At 52.3% G+C, this 16255-nt stretch overlaps 1 protein-coding gene across 1 annotated transcript in view; it reads left to right on the forward strand.

Annotated features, from left to right (window-relative positions):
- TAF4 (TATA-box binding protein associated factor 4) overlaps positions 1-13651 on the forward strand; it is a 72122-nt gene extending 58471 nt beyond the window's left edge. Inside the window, 1 exon segment of the mRNA XM_032606697.1 lies at positions 12166-13651. Coding sequence (XP_032462588.1) covers positions 12166-12333 — 168 coding nt within the window. The 3' untranslated portion in view covers positions 12334-13651.
- Positions 13652-16255: the final 2604 nt, after the last annotated feature.

Genomic DNA, 16255 nt, shown 5'->3' on the forward strand with positions numbered 1-16255 from the left:
TTACAACTAGGTAATTTTTTTCCTGGTATGGAAGGTTGCTGTCAGTCTGACAATAGTCTAATTTTATTTCTCTTGTGTTTCTCATGTGTTCTTTCTGCCCAAAGATGCCCACAGAATTCTTTTCCCTTAGAGCCCAGCATTTTACTTGGAATTGGCTGTCTTGGGTTGGGCTCTCAGGGAGAGGAGAGGTTGTGTTCCTTCAACATGCAGTTAAACCTTTTTGTATTCAGGAACATTTTCTTTAATGCTTTCTTTGTTTTTGTTTTCCTCTTCGGAGATTCCTGTTACTTGGACGGACGCTGTATCTTTTGTATCTGCCATCAGTATTTGTCCTTTTCTCTTTAATCCTTTCAGTCTCTCTTTTAAAAAGTTTTACCCTGTTTATGCTTCTCGCTCTCCTAATTCCTTCTTAAGGTATCATTTGTTGCGTTTGTTTGCTCTTGTGTTCTCTTTCGTGGAGAGTCTTCATTTCTCAGGTGAAATTTTCTTTTGTTTCTGATTTTTCCTTGCCTTTGTCACCTCATTTCTGAGTTTCGCTGATTCTGATTTATGTTATTCTTTCATGCTTCTTATCATTTTCTCAGTGTCTTTTAGCTTGTTTGGAAATAGAACATAGCAGTTTTGATCTTGTTTTGATTACGTCTTTTTGCGGTTTCTGATCATCTGTAGGGATGTTATTCTGCTCCTTATTCTCTTTTTTTCCTAGGGCAGCTTCTCTGGGACTTGACCTCTCTGTGGTTCACTTTTATGTGAATTTTGCTGTCTTGAGCCTTTAGGAGGAGGTGGTTTGCAGGTTTGCCAGCTTCACTGAGCTCCTCTTCCGTTGTTTCCGCGTGGTGACGAACTTGCTGTCTGAGACGTCAGGCTCTGCTGCTCCCTGACTCTCCCCTGGACCTTCTTGCCTCCATGGTCCTTGACTGTCCTGCTCAGCTTTAATTTCGCTCCTCGCAGGTTCTCTTCTGCGTGAGGCCCTGTGCTGCGGGGCCCTGGCGGGTCGGAGGCAGAGTTCCTAGTGGCGAGGCTGCTGCTGAGGGGAGAGAACTCCTGGCTGTCGCTGCTGCTTGCCAGTGAACCTGCCACTCCTCCCGGTGAACACCCGCTGGCCCCTGGGGGCCTTCGGGTCTCGCAGCTGCCCCACTGCTTTTCCTGCACGGTTTTCAGATAGGCTTGTGGCTGCTCGCGGTTCATCTTCACTGGTTTGGCTGTAAATGTTGTCTGCTGGCGTTTGGTTTTGCTTTCTAGTTGCTCTGTGTTCTATCTGGCCTTCGGGAAGATTCAAAACGACTTTGACGCCTCTGGCATCTTCCCAGAATGTAATGATTACTGTTTTTCAAAATGTTTTTCTTTTGATTTAGAGTAGTTTCAAACCTATAGAAAAGTTGTAAGAACAGTATAAAAAACTCCATTCAGACATTCAGATTCTCAATTCTGAACATTTTACCACCTTTATTTTGATACCCCCTTTTTTTTTTTTTTTTGCGGTACGCGGGCCTCTCACTGTTGTGGCCTCTCCCGTCGCGGAGCACAGGCTCCGGACGCGCAGGCTCAGCGGCCATGGCTCACGGGCCCAGCCGCTCTGCGGCACGTGGGATCTTCCCGGACCGGGGCATGAACCCGCGTCCCCTGCGTCGGCAGGTGGACTCTCAACCACTGCGCCACCAGGGAAGCCCTCGTCACTCCCTCTTTACACACACAAGTACGCGTGTGAGATGTTCCATCACCCCTAAATGCTGACAACGCTGGACGTTCTCTTGTGTTACTACTGCACCCATCCCCCCGCATCGGGAAATCAGCCCTGATGCCCCAGGGTCCCCAGACCTGCTCCCACTTCACCGCCTGTCCTGGTTTCTCTTTGATCCAGGCGTGTGCGGTGTCCGGCTGGCTTGTGGCGTGAACCTCTTCCCAGTCTCCCCGTTCCTGACGGTGCTGAAGAGGGCGGGTCTCTTGTTCTGTAGGATGACCCTTGGCATCACTAGGTGATCTTAGCCTTGATCACCTGGTTAAGTTGCCTGGCTGAGAAAGCAGCTTTCTCCACTGTGTAGTCAGTTAGTCCCTTAGCGCTTATCAGTGTTGTGTAAGGAGGCACTCCAGGGTCACGCAGGTACTCTGTTCCCATCACCCCTCACCCGGCCTTAGCACCCTTGCAGACTGCCCTTGTGTCAGGACCGCCAGGCTGGGGGCCAGGTCACGATGCTCTGTTTCCATCATGCCTTCCACATTTACTGGTTGCCTTCTGCCATGAAGAAGAGCTTCCCTCCCTCCCTCCCTCCCTCCCTCCCTCCGTCCCTCCCTCCCTCCCTCCCTCCGTCCCTCCCTCCCTCCCTCCGTCCCTCCCTCCCTCCCTCTCTCCCTCCCTCCCTCCGTCCTCATTCGTTCATGCATTTGTTCATCACTGTGTATGGACGCATGGATTCCTGCTGTATTCAGAGGGTTGTAATCAATACTCTCGTTATTTCTAGATTTGGTCAGTGGAAGCTTCCTCAAGCGGTTTCCTATATCCTTTTGAAACGTTGCCCTCATCCTGTAAGCGTGAGAGGTGTCCAGGTGCCTCTTGTGCTTCCCCTGCCCTCACCCGCAGTGGCGCCCAGGAGCCTGCTTCCTTGCGGTGGAGGGTGGTATTTAGAGACCAGTATCTGAGCACTGTGTGTGCTGGTTGCTACGGGGGTCCCTGCTCTGGGTCCCCAGCAGTCAGAGCCCGGAACGTATGTGTACAGGCGAGTGTGCGTGTGCGTGCGCGCGTGCCCCTTTCTGTATCTAGAACAACCCTGTGTGTTCTAGTTGATGCTGAGATTCTAGTCTAGGACCTCAGGGCTGCTTCTAGTCTTCGTTTCCTTACTTTCGAATCCCTTCACAGACAGAACGCGAGTTCCCGTTATTCTCAATATATTTGTTTTTTTATTTTTTTTGGCTCAATGTAACCAGTCCCCGAACCACTCTGGCCGCTGGGGTCCCTGTGCTGGGAGGGGAGGGCTCGTGGGAAAGGCATGTGGATTAACTTCTGCCTTAGGCGTTTTCTAAAGACGAGAAAAAGAGCGCGTATTTCCAGACTGACGGGGAGGGCGTGAGTGTGGGGAGGAGTGTGGGGTGAGGGGGCACCTTGAGGAGACGGTGGGAGGGATGCACGCCACCGGAGGTCCTGTGGCGTGGCTTCGTACGTTGCTGGTTGTGCCTAATTCAGGTCTTCAGGGATACTTGTGGGTTATGTGTGGCAGTTAATACGGAATCTGGAATTTAAAAAGTCCTTCATATGCCTTTCTTCATCAGAGCTAAGGCTTAATTTCTCTTTTTCTTTTTTTAGTTTCGGATTATTTCTTTAGGGTGTGTCTTTAAAAACAAATTTATTGTGAACTCATTTTAGACTTGCAGCAAAGTTACACGAAGAGTAAAGAGAGTTTCTGTATATCCCTCAGCTTACCCTAATGTGCATCACTGGTGTGATACTGACTAGAGACCTGATTTGATTTGGTTTTTCAGAATTTAATTTTAGTTAAGAAACTTTATATTTTAGAGCAGTTTTAGGTTCATGGCCAAATTGAGTGGAAAGTGCAGAGTTCCCATACGGCCCCCCCCACCCCCCACCCCCCGCTCCCCTCGCACCTGCACAGCCTCCCGCATCATCCACGCCCCCCCACCGGATGCTGCGCTTGTTACAGTCGATGAACCTGCACGGGCACTTCATCGCCACCAGAGTCCACAGTTTACATCCGGGTTCCCTCTTGGTGTTGCACATTCTGTGGGTTTGGACAGATGTATGATGGCCTGTATCCACCTTTACAGTATAATAAAGAGTAGTTTCACGGCCCTAAACATCCTCTGTGCTTCATCTGTCATCCCTCTTTCCCCCCAGCCCCTGGCAACCCTTGATCTTTCTGCTGTCTCCATAGTTTTGTCTTTTCCAGAGTGTCATAGAGTTGGAATCACACAGTCTGTGGCCTTTTCAGATTGGCTTCTTCCACTTAGTTAAATGCATTTCAGGTTCCTCCGTGTCCTCTTGTGGCCTGGTACCTCATTTCTCTCTTTTCGAGGCTGAATAGTGTTCCGCTGTCTGGATGCACCACAGTTTATCCGTCACCTGCTGAAGGACATCTTGCTTACTTCCAAGTTTTGGCCACTGTGAATACAGCTGCTATAAATACCCGTGTGCAGGCTTTTGTGTGGACATGAGTTTTCAGCTCCTTTGGGTAAATACCAAGGAGCACAATTGCTGGTTCGTATGGTGAGAGTATGTTTAGTTTTGTAAAAAACTGCCAGACTGTCTTGCAAAGTAGCTGCTCCATGTTGCATTCCCGTCGGTTATGAATGAGCGTTCCTGTTGCTCCACATCCTCACCAGCATTTGGTGTTGTCGGTGCTCTAGATTTTGGCCGTCCTAGTAGGTATGTCGTGGTGTCTCATTGCTTTAATTTGCATTTCCCTGATGCATGACGTGGAGCACCTCTTCACGTGCTTCTTCTTTGGCGAGGGGTCTTTTAAGATCGTTGATCCATTTTATTTTAGTTTTTAAATTTTTATTTATTTATTTTTTGCGGTACGTGGGCCTCTCACTGCTGTGGCCTCTCCCGTTGCGGAGCACAGGCTCCGGACGCGCAGGCTCAGCGGTCATGCCTCACGGGCCCAGCTGCTCCGCGGCACGTGGGATCTTCCCGGACCGGGGCACGAACCCACGTTCCCTGCATCGGCAGGCGGACTCTCAACCGCTGCACCGCCAGGGAAGCCCCGTTGATCCATTTTAAAAATTGTGTTGTTTGTTTTCTTGCTGTTGAGTTTTTGGAGTTCTTTGTATAGTTTGGATGAGTTTTTTTTTTTAAACCAGATATGTCTTTTAAAAGCAAATGTTTTCTCTCTATTTGATTGTTACCATTCTCCACTGAAGATGTAGGATCCCATCCAGTAGCCCTCCTGGAATTTGGTCACCATGTCTCTGTAACCTCCTCTGGTCTATGACGGGTCCTCTGTCTTTGCCTGTCTTTCCTGATCTTGACACTTTGAAGAGTGTGTGGTCGGTTATTTGGTAGAAGGTCTCTTAATTTGAGCTCATCTTACATTTCCTCTTGATGAAACCCAGGTTACGTAATTTGGCTAGAATGTCGAACCAGTGATACTGTGTCCTCAGTGCATCGTATCAGGAGGTACGTGATATCTGTGTGTCCCGCTGCGAGTGATTGCTTTGAACACTTGGTTCTAGGGGGGTCGCAGGCATCTCCGCTGGAAAATCTGTGTCCCTTTGTCACGAAAGTGTCTTGTGGGAAATGCTGAGGGACCGTGCCCTCCTGCTTCTCCTCGTTGGCACCACTGCTTCCCGTGTTCGGTGACCGCGGGCTGACAGGCTCTCCTCCTCTGTCCCCCATTTGCTGGTTGGAATTCTGCCAGCCCTGCTTGGTCCTCGCGAGCCCTTCAGTTGGGCTCCTCTGTCCTGTTGACATAACCTGTCACCTTCTGAAGGGTTCTTACTCTCTCACGTCACAAATGTTCCAGGCTTACCTTATATTTTTCCTGCCCTAACAGTGGAATCGACCGTTTCTCCACAGAGCCGCGGTTCTTTTTGTTGGGACGCGTGTGCAGGGACCAGGTCTGGGCACCGGTGTGCTCGGGCCCCTGGGTGTCTTGCTCCAGCCCCCTCGGGGGTACAGCTGGGGATACATGCACCGCCCCACCTGTGTTTTCTGTGTCTGTACCGAAGGCGGTGGGTCCAACCTGCCGTGACAGGCCCTCCGAGCCGTCCCGCGTCCCACGTGGGAGGCCTGACTCTCACCGTCATGGTGGGTTTGCTGTTTGTCCCACCCTACTTTGCAGATAAAAAGGAGATCCACAACTGCTAAGCCCTGTGAGAAGGAAGTGGCTGACTGTCCAGAGTAGCATGTGTCTGCCCAGTTCTTTCTGTGTGTAGCCCTGCGGCGCCCCCGAGTTCCGCGTCCTCAGCGCCGCAGAGTTACTAGATGAGCCCTTTCCTGCTGCCCCGCAGCAGGCTGTGTCCCTCCGAGTGGCACAGCTGGGCTCTTCTGCTGTCTGTCCTCCAGTGTGGGGCGCCCCCCCCCCCCCCGCTTTCGTTTGGTTGTTTATTTTGGGGGTTCTCAGAGCCAGAGCTGTACAAATGCCTGCACCCAGCAGTGCCGCCTCCTCCCCCTCAGACACAAGCGTGTGTTTTGCGATTTCCGCCTCTCTCTTGAGGAAGCGTAATGTCGGCGCCCTTCTGCAGTGGGCCGTTTTCACTTCGCATGTTCTGGAGTGCACTCCATGCCGTTTCGTGGCGATGCTCCCCATTCTTCACAGCAAGCGGGGTGCTTCTCCGCACCCACGTGTCTTGGGCGACCCCCTCCCTTGTGCACGGACGGTGTTGTATTCTTGGGGGTGTGTGTTGTGGGGTGAAGGTAAGTGGGTCGGTAGTTTCGTTAGGAATCGCCAAGCTCCCCTCTGGAGGGTCGTGCCAGTTCTCACCCGCCGGTGGTGAGGGAAAGGGCCTGTCTCCCCACAGCCTCCTGGCGTGTGTCGCCACAGTTTGTAATTTTGCTGATCTGTTGGGCCACAGGGGCGCTCAGTTTCGGTGAATGTGCTGTGGGTGCGTGAGAACAAGGCGTATTCTTAGGCAGGTGTAGGGCTTGCTGGGTTTATGTGGGGTGCACCTGACCGATTACGCCCACTGTGTCTTTGCTTATTTTTGTCCACGTGATGTGTTTTGTGCTGGATGGATGTGGTGTCCCGGAGCTTTCCGTTGTTAGTGTTTTTTTGTCTTTTTTTTTTTTTAAATAAATTCATTTATTTATTTATCTTTGGCTGCGTTGGGTCTTCGTTGCTGCATGCGGGCTTTCTCTAGTTGTGGTGAGCGGGGGCTACTCTTCGTTGCGGTGCGTGGGCTTCTCACTGCAGTGGTTTCTCTCGTTGCGGAGCACGGGCTCTGGGCATGTGGGCTTCAGAAGTTGAGGTGCGTGGGCTCAGCAGTTGTGGCTCGCAGGCTCTAGAGCGCGGGCTCGGTAGTTGTGGCGCACGGGCTTAGTTGCTCCGCGGCATGTGGAATCTTCCTGGACCAGGGATCGAACCCGTGTCCCCTGCATTGGCAGGCGGATTCTTAACCACTGAGCCACCAGGGAAGTCCTTGTGTTTCTGTCTTTATCTCCTTGCATCTCCTGCAGTTTTTGCTTTGTATGGAGGTTGCTGTGTTATTTGGTACATAAACATCCGTAAGTGTTACATGTTCACCGTGAGTCGTGATGTTTACCATTGAAAAGCGTCAGCCTTTGCCCAGTGGGCTTGATGTCTCCTTTGTCCTCAGTCAGGGCCGTTACCCCTGCTCTCCTGTTTGCATCAGCCTGGAACACCTCCATTCTGCTTGATTTGTAGCCCGGATTTAGGTATGTCTCTTGTGTAGAGCACACGGCAGGGTCTTGTTTTCTGAGTCCAGTCGAAAAGCGTTTTCCTGTCACGGGTGAGTTAAGCCCGTCATCTGTATTGATATAGCTGACAAAGTGGGTTCTGACTCGGTCACAGTATTTTATGATGATGTGTACTTTTTATAGTTGCTCTGTTTTTTGGTGAGATGTGTAGTCTTTGCTCCTTAATTAAGATTTTTGTTTGTGTTTAGGATGGTTTGTAACTGTGCTCTAGTGGTTACTTTTGTATGTAAGTGTTTCTGGGCGTCTTCAGTCCCCAGTTTTCACGTGTGTTTCCTGTTCGGCCTGCGTCAGCCTTCTCCTCGGCTCCCCGGTGGCCACACTGCGTCCGGAGCCTGTGGTGTCCCCTTCCCTTTCGTGCTTTGTTGCGTCATTTCTGCCTTGTCACAGCGCTTGCCGTCTCCCAGCCTCTTCCCCGCCTCTGCTGTGGCACCAGCTGCATGTTTATATATTATAAATGCTTATTTCTGCGTTTTTCTGAGGTTTCCCCGCTCTTCCCTTGTTGGGACGACCCCTGCCTGTGGCTGAGCCTTCGCAAAGCTCAGGTGCAGAGTCCCCTGATGTTTTGCAGGTTGAAACTGTTTTTCTGTGGCCTTGATGTGTGGAGGACAGTTAGGCTGGATATAAAAATGTTGGCTCACACTTGCTTTCAGTGCTGTTGCATTGCTTTCTGTGTTGGTTTGGGAAAGCCTGATGCCAGGTTAATTCTCTCGTCTTGATGGTTTATTTTCTCTTTTTACCTGGAGGCGTTTTCTTTATCTTGGAAAGCTGACAGTTTCCTGAGGCTTTGTGGAAGTTGATTTTTATGGGTTACCTTTCCCAGGTGCCCACATGCCCTTTCAGTGTGTCGGTTAGTTTTGTTTTCTGTTTCTTGAAAGTTTCCTTGGATTATAGTTTGAGTGTTAACCTCTACTGCACGTTTGTCTTCCTTCTCCGGGGCTCGGACGACTGAGTACATGTCCTCCTTTGGTTGCTTCCTTTTCCCCTGTTTTTTTTCCTGGCCCTTTAATTTCTTTTCTTTGTCTCATTTTTATTCTCTTGTTTTTCTGCCTTTCTTCTTTGCCTCTTACTACATTTTTATTCAAGTCTTTTCTCCCCTGAGCACCTTACGGTTTATATTAATTTCTGAGATACTTTTGTCTTTTTTTCTCATTTCTTTCTTGTGTCAAATCAACTCTCATTTCTTTCTGGTTTTCAGTCCATTTTCCTGCTAAGTTTTGAGGTTTTGATTCAAGGTGATTTTCATATCCTCAGATGTTAAGTATATTTTGTTTTGTCGAAAGCGTTGTCTTACAGTTTTCTTGTTTTTCCAGACTGACTTTGTCTCTGATACATGTGGAGTTTCATCTTCTGATTTTTTGCAGTGGTTCTTTGTGGACCTGCGTATCTTCCTCGTGTGCATTTTCATGGTTGGGGTGTTTACAAGATTCGCCCTCGGACGGTGCCCTCTGCAGACAGTTCTGCAGAGCCTGGTGGCTTCGCAGGTGTCTGTCCGAGGGTGAGGAGGGCTGAGTGTCCTCTGGAGGCGAGGCCCTGTGCCTGCCGGCCCCTGCATTCCCCCTGCTTACTTCTTTGCCTGCCGCCGCTGCCCAGTTTCAAAGGACTCACCTCAGAAGCTGTGCGCTCTTAGGCCCCCCAGGCCCGCTCTGGCGGGAGCCCCACTCCCTGCTCTGCCTCTTGGCGCTTTTGCCTCGTGGAGGCACTGTGGGCCCCGCCCAGGAGCATCGTTCTGCATGGGGTCCGGGCCCATCCTCGTGTTGTGCGGGTGCCGTGCCCCGCGTAGGTCTGTGTTTCCCTCCCTGTTCTGGACGGTTCTTGGGGAGACGATGGGAAGGTACCGGGGTGAGCTTGTCTTCAGCCTCCTGCGAGTGGCCCTTGTTCTGAGCTGAGTGCCCGAGGGGCTCCGTCGCTGCCGCTTTTCACAGCGCCCTCCAGCTGCCTGTGCTGGGCGTGGGCTCCGTTTCGTGGACAAGTGTGGGGACTGCGCTGGCAGAAGCGGAGCAGAGCAAGCTGGCCGGGGGCCTGGGCTCTTGGCGCCGTGACCTCGTCACTCGCCGTCCGGGACGCAGGGACATCACGCGGGTTAGAGGTGCCCTCTCGTGGGCACAGACCTCTCACTGTTGTCGAGGGGGCTCTGGGGGGAGCGGCAACGAGGCCCCCGTGGTGCGAGTCCCCCCGAGACAGTCCCCGAGGGGCTGGTGCTCTCCGCCGACGGGGCGAGTGGCCACGGCAGGTCTGAAGCTGCACCGGCTGCCACCACTGGTTGTGCACGGCCCTGGGGGCCCCAGCGAAGTGACCCCGCGAGCCAGGTGGGGTTGGGACGGAGGTGATTGTTTCCATTTGGTTTTCACCTTGAGTGTTTGTTGCCTGTTAGGTTGGTTGTGGTGTTTTTGACAGTGGAAAGATTGCCTTCAAAGGAGATACCAGCCTCCTTTCATGAATCCTCTCAGCAGTCCTGTGACAGGACATGATGAATGGTCACACAGCACTTTCAGGGAGGAAGCTGGCCTCCGGGAGAATGTAAACCGTGTGTCCACGGTCGCTTTGTTTCAACCCCAGTGCCTGCAAATACAAAACAAAACACACCGAATCAGCCTCTTTGCTGGAGTGTGAATGTTGTTGAAGGTGGACGCCGGCACCTGCCCCGCAGTTTTCTGTCATCTGAGGTCACTGCTGGTCGCTCAGCTGCCGTGCCCGAGGGCCGCTTCCCCAGGCTTCCCACATGGGGCTCTGGGCCGGACCGGTCCTTGCGCCCGCAGGCTGGGCGCTGGGTTCCTGTGACCGCCTTCTCTGGCCAGGACACCCCAAGGGCAGTACGATCAAAGGACGGCACTCACCCCATGAAATCAGAAGTCATTTGAGTTGTCAAGTAGGATGCCTTTGAGCACATAGGCTTCTTATTCAAGTCCATAGAACAGTGACGCATGGCAGCGTCGTGACCTTTGGAGCCTGAGACGTGCGGAGTGGGGCCGGTGTGGTCCCGGCCCCGGAGCCCTGGCTGTGGGCTGTGCTAACGCTTGCCTGTCCGGTTTGTTTGGAAGCACTGCTGACTTCTGAAAAAGATCTCATTAAAATATTACTTGCAGGGATTGCTTGAGTTTCAGCTTTAAATGCTGTGCCTGAAGGGAGCCCTCACCCCTGTCCCAGCTGGGTTTGGCCGTTGAACTGTTTTGAAAGTAAGAACATCACACGTGGCCCAGAGTTGTAGCGAGTGTCACAGAAGACACCTGGCCCGTGGTTGAGGGAGCACTTTGCTCTCCACGAGCCCCAAGGTCTGGCGCCGCCCTGTCTGTCCCGGGCGGGGAGGAGCTCCCACCCGCCTGACGGCCCCGCCGGCCCCGCCCCAGCCGTCTGGCCAGGCACTGGCCTCGGCTTGGCCTGCAGGCTCTCCCGTGGTGCAGAGGCTTCACACCCACAGGGCCCCCGGCGCAGGCCAGCTCTCCGGCTGCGGAGATGGAACCCCGTTTTCCTCCTGGCTCCTCTAAACTGTGTGCTTTCATCACCCCCTTTTCAGGGGCGGTTTGTCTTGTTCACAAAATGCTCCTTTAGGGCCGTTATGGAGACTCAGGGGAAGCTGCCAAGAAAACCTAAATAGTTGTTCAAACACGGAAACGTGTCGCCAGAGGACCGGCCTGGAGGAGGGACCCCGGTGGTTTAAGGGTGTCTGAAGGGGGCGTAAAGAACACGTGGTTAACGGTGGAAGGTGGAAGAAGGGCGTGCGTGGCCCTGAGCTGCCCTGAGTGCCAGGAGGGACCAGACTCACCTGCCCACCTGCTGGCTGCTCGCTGCGCTGCCGCTTCCTCCAGTATCATAGGGTTCATCGCTCCCACCTTAAGCTTCGAGAAAACGCTGTAAACATACCACTGTAAGGTTTGCGCTTCAGATACGCAAGAGCGACTTTAACCATCAGAATACAGACACTCAGTGTTCATTCCGAGTGGAAAACCGAGGACTGTCCGATTGGGAGTTGCGTGGTTCATGCCTGCGAGTGTCGGTTGGAGGTGGTGACATGCTGAAACCACGGGACGCTGCTGCTGAGGGGCGGCGACGCGGCAGGAGAGCGCCCGGAAACCCACCTGTGCCAAGCAGGCAGGCATCAGAGCCCCAGCTGTCGCCCGGATCCCCCGCGGGCCGACCAGGCTGGGCGCCGAGTGGTACAGGCCGGCTGAACCGCCGCTGTCAGCCCGGGGAAGCAGGGAGCCCCCTCCAGGCCATGGACGACGTGGTGACTGTGGAGCCCTCGGCGCAGCCAGCCGACCACCGCCAGCCCGCCCAGCCCAGGAGTCTAGACCTTGCGGCCTTGGGAAGTGTGCCTTTGCCGGCGAAGCGGGGATGTCACGGCCGCCGCGGGCACAGCATCAGCACACCTGAGTCCCTGGACGCCTGGAGGTCGGGGACGCCAGCCACAAGCCCTGGAGCTGTTCTGCCGTCCCCTTGGGGCAGGAGCCGCCACCTTTTCCTTCCTCGTGCCCCAGGGGCCAGAGTCTGAGCTCTGGGGGGAATCTCGGGGTTAGTGTTCTCGAGCGCGTGCCTGAGAGCACCAGTCCTGGAGGGTCGGCGTGCCCCCTGCTCTCACCCCTCCCCGTTAGGGACTCGTAAAGCACTTCAGCTCCAGCAGTAGGCCTGGCTTCCTCCAGAGCCAGGGTTTCTTGGGACACCTGTAGGGAAACGTGAGTTGGTCCTGGGGCGGCGCCTGGCCCTGCCCCTTCCTTCCAGCGCCGAGGGCCCTGCCCACCTCTGCGCACCACTAACTCGGCTGTCTTCTCCTTTCTCGTCACCAGGGCTCGGGCCCAGGCTCAGCGGTCCCAGGCAGTTCCGGCGTCGGAACCCCCAGACAGTTCACGCGACAAAGGATCACGCGGGTCAACCTCAGGGACCTCATATTTTGTTTAGAAAATGAACGTGAGACAAGCCATTCACTGTTGCTCTACAAAGCATTCCTTAAGTAGCACGGACGCGGCCTCTTAGCCGGAGACGCCTGGGGACTTTTTCTATATTTGCAGATGACGCCTTTTTGTAACAAGCAAATGGGATATTGTTTAAAAGCAGCCACCTCTTTACAATGGAACAGTTTTATATTCCTGTTTCTAAGTCAACTCTTCAGTATGAAGGAAAACACGTTTCTGTAACAGAGAACAAGAGGCCTGCGGGTACTCTTAAAGGACAATTAAATCTTAACTCATCTTTGATCGAGTGGCCTTCTTGCCAAACAAGCCATATATAAAAACTGATGGAATCGTTTAGCAAATAAGTAGCTGCCCTCTGTCACCTCATAGCGGTTTCTACATCGTTTGTGCATTTGGTTTAGTTCAACCCAACTTACTGCGGATGTGTGTGTCTACAGCCGATGACCTCATTTCATTTATTTTATTTTTGTATTAGTCAGTTGGCAAAGCAAACTGATTTTTTTAGACTATTTATCTCCCTCCCGTCCCCGGCCCTCCATTCAGGACCCTCAGGGAGCAGGCAGCTTACCGCCTGCCTGCGCCTGGGGCTCCTCCCTTTCTGCTTCGTGGGGCCCGGCGACGCGGCTCCTTCTGAATGTGTGGGGTCAGCATCTGTACAAATGCATTTTATTTGCTATCGTTTGTAAAGCTGTAAAGTTAAAAGAAATGAAAACCTTTTCAGCATAAATCTATTTTACTTGCACTGTTTTTTAGCTAAAAGTGAAAAAACTTAGATGAAATAAAACCAGAGTTGAGAAGAATCATCAGAAGACTGTTTCTCAGTGTGAATCAAGTGTTGGAAACTGGTTGGTGTATTTTGTCAGTAATTGTACATAACCTTTGGCACACAACGTGAGGACGGCTATGTAGCTATAATTATTTTGCTAAGAGGCTGTATGCAAGCTGTGGACTCGCTTTACAGACGTCCAGAGCAAAAGCCCCTTCTTTGTACCTATTTTTTTATTACAAATATACTAATTGGTTCTTTATATTTTCAGAGGTTATTGTATTAAATTGTCTATTGATAGTACTTTTATGACTGTAAATACTTCGGCTTTCTCCGTGTGAATTCTCACGTTAGACTTTGTTCGCGCGTGTGAACTGAATGCTGATCAGTATTTTTTACCAACGCCTGAAAACTGTTACACCTTTTATTTTGTCTTTTAGGAAATCCCTGTCTTTCCATTTTTTCATGTAAATTTTGCACAGTTACTTGTTCATATGTAAATATTTTACTTTCAGAAATGAAGTTTTTAATTGCTATTGTTTTATATAGGATTGAAAGAAAATTAACTCCTTTATTAAAAACAAATTTATCTGTATTTGTTTTGCCTATTTTTCCCAGTTTTCCAGTTGTAGATTCTGCTACCAGAGATTCAGCTCTGGTTCCACTGAGGTGTATTTATGAGCTCCTTGTTAGAATCAGTGTCTAAAACCCAGCGAACCTGGTAGAAATAGCCTCACTTCCAAGGACAGGACCTGCGTGCTCCAGAGTAGGACCCGGTGGGGTCACGTCCGAGGGCCCGGGAAGCCGAGCTGAGGCCTTGCCCTCAGCCTGTGGGGCTCCCCACGTCGGACACAGATGGACTTGCGCAGCGTGGACTCCGGGCTCCCGTCCGTGCAGAGGCACGGGGGCACCCCTGGGAGAGGGAAGGTAAGGCGAGGAGTCGGGGAGATCCGGAGTGGGGGGGGCAGCCCCAGCCCTGATGTGGACCCACCCCCTGGATGGGGAGGGCGGGGTCTCCAGAGGCTCCGCCCCGTCTGGCGGTGAGCCTGACAGGTTGGCCTTGATGAACCATGGCTCCCGAGGGGCCCCCCTTTCAGAGGCTTAGCTGCCTAAGTCCCCACCAGCGCTCGGCCTCTCAAGAGCCACAGACCCTGTCCCTGGCGTGATGGTTTTCGGCATCTAGCTTTCACGTTAATTTTGACGAGTTTGCTGGATCTCCCGTGATCCGTGGGCTTATTTACGAGTTACGGTCTCATTCTGGTACCTGTTGCGTCAGTTGCCTGGGGCTGCTGTGACAGAGCGCCGTGGACCGGGTGGCTGAGGCCACAGGTTTTGGTCGTCTCCGTTCTGGAGGCTGAAGTCGAGACCCAGGTGTGTGGGCCATGTTGGTTCTGAGTGCGGTGGTGGAGGATGTGCCCTGGGCCCCCGGCTTCTGGTGGTCGCGGGCATCTTGAATGTTCCTTGGGGCGTGGAAGCGTCGCCCCTTCACCTTTGCGTGGTGTTTTCGCCGTGTGTGCATCTGTCTTTGTGTCTGAGTTTCTCCTTTTCACAGGATACCAGTCGTTTGGATGAAGGCCCGACCTAGTGACCTCATTTGAACTTGATGACCTCTGTGAAGACCCTGTGTCCAAATAAGGTCATGTTCTGAGGTGCTGGAGTGTTAGGACCGCCACACAACCCTGGCATAAGCTTTTTTTTTTTTAAGGGAGGGGGGGATTGCAGTTCAACCCGTAACGCCTGTGATTTTGGATGATGAAAGAAACTAAATCTGAATTTTCAGAGCCTGAGCAGGGAGTACCAGGGGCACGACTTCCAGTCTTCCCCCTGCATGAAAACGCCCAAGGCGGTTGATTAATTAGGTCATGCTTGGACTTTCCGTCACGACTAATGCTTTGCTTTCACTAAGTTCTTGGCCTGAAATAAACTAGGTCAGTCAGTAAAGGGCAGCAGCGCCTGGGTTTCTGCAGGTGCAGTAGCTTTAGTTCCGCTTCTCTGCACGTCCTCCTGGGCCCAGTCGTTCTGCCAGGGGCCTCGCCGAGGCACAGACTGACGCTCGCCGGGGATGATCCCATGGCAGAAGCGTGGCCAGCAGCCTCGAGGCGCCTTTATCCGTATTTCTCCCTTCTGGGGGCACCGGGTGCTGTTCAGAGCGTTTCAGCACAACACCTTACCAGTTGTCCGAAGTCCGATTCGCGTACCTCTGTGGGCTTGGGGTAGAGTGCTGTGGGGATGGGCCAGGGCCGCGACAAGGACGTCTGCTTTCACCATGTCCATTCCCCCAGGGAACTGCAGTCCCAGTCGGGCAGAAAGGCGAGAGAGAGAAATGAGGACTGAAGGGTGAGGGCAGGACCCTGAGGCAATGCAGTCGAGTGCACAGAAATCCCAAAAGAATCCATGCGCACGGCGCTGAAACGGTTCCGGCGCTTGTGCGTTTGTAAGATTCGGGGTGCGAGGTCAGGATCCAGAATCAACCGTAATCCCTTAGCCAGCAGCAAAAAGCTAGAAAAGTAGCATTAACACCACCACCAGGAACGTTGGGATACGTGGGAATACATACAGTGAAAGATGTCCAAGATCGTTACACTGAAATGAGAGGAAAGGAGACCTAAAGGGCGAAACGTCGCTGTACCCACGGAGGGGACCCAGTATTGTGAAGATAGCGGTTCTCTCCCAACTGATTCAATGCCTGATTCAAATGCTGTCCCAGTTAGAATCCCAGCAATTTCATAGAAAACTGACAATGTGATTCTAGAAACTTACATGAATCTGCAGAGGACTTAGAATAGCCAAGACAATCTAGAACAAAATTGAAGTATTTCCGCCCCAGATTTCATGACTTCCTGTAGAGCTGCAATAATTGGGACAGCATGGTATTGGCGTAAAGACAGACAGGATCCATGAACAAAATAGAGAGTCCAGGAAGGGATCCATATGTTATGGTCACTAGGTTTTCGCTGGTGTGACCAGATGCCCTATGGGTGGGTGGGGGGAACGTGAGCCCTCACACCACAGGTATCACTTTGAGATGGATCACAGGCCTGAAAACGGGGGCTAAAACTGCAACGCTTCTGGGAGAAAACGTCGGAGATCGTCATGACGTGGGAGCGGGCAGGGATTTCTAAGGGCATAGAAGGCACAAACCACAGAGAAAACATTGGAAAATTGGACTTTAAAGTTACAAACTTTCTCTCATCGAAA

This window comes from Phocoena sinus, chromosome 15 (genome assembly GCF_008692025.1).
Source record: "Phocoena sinus isolate mPhoSin1 chromosome 15, mPhoSin1.pri, whole genome shotgun sequence".
Lineage (NCBI taxonomy): Eukaryota > Metazoa > Chordata > Mammalia > Artiodactyla > Phocoenidae > Phocoena > Phocoena sinus.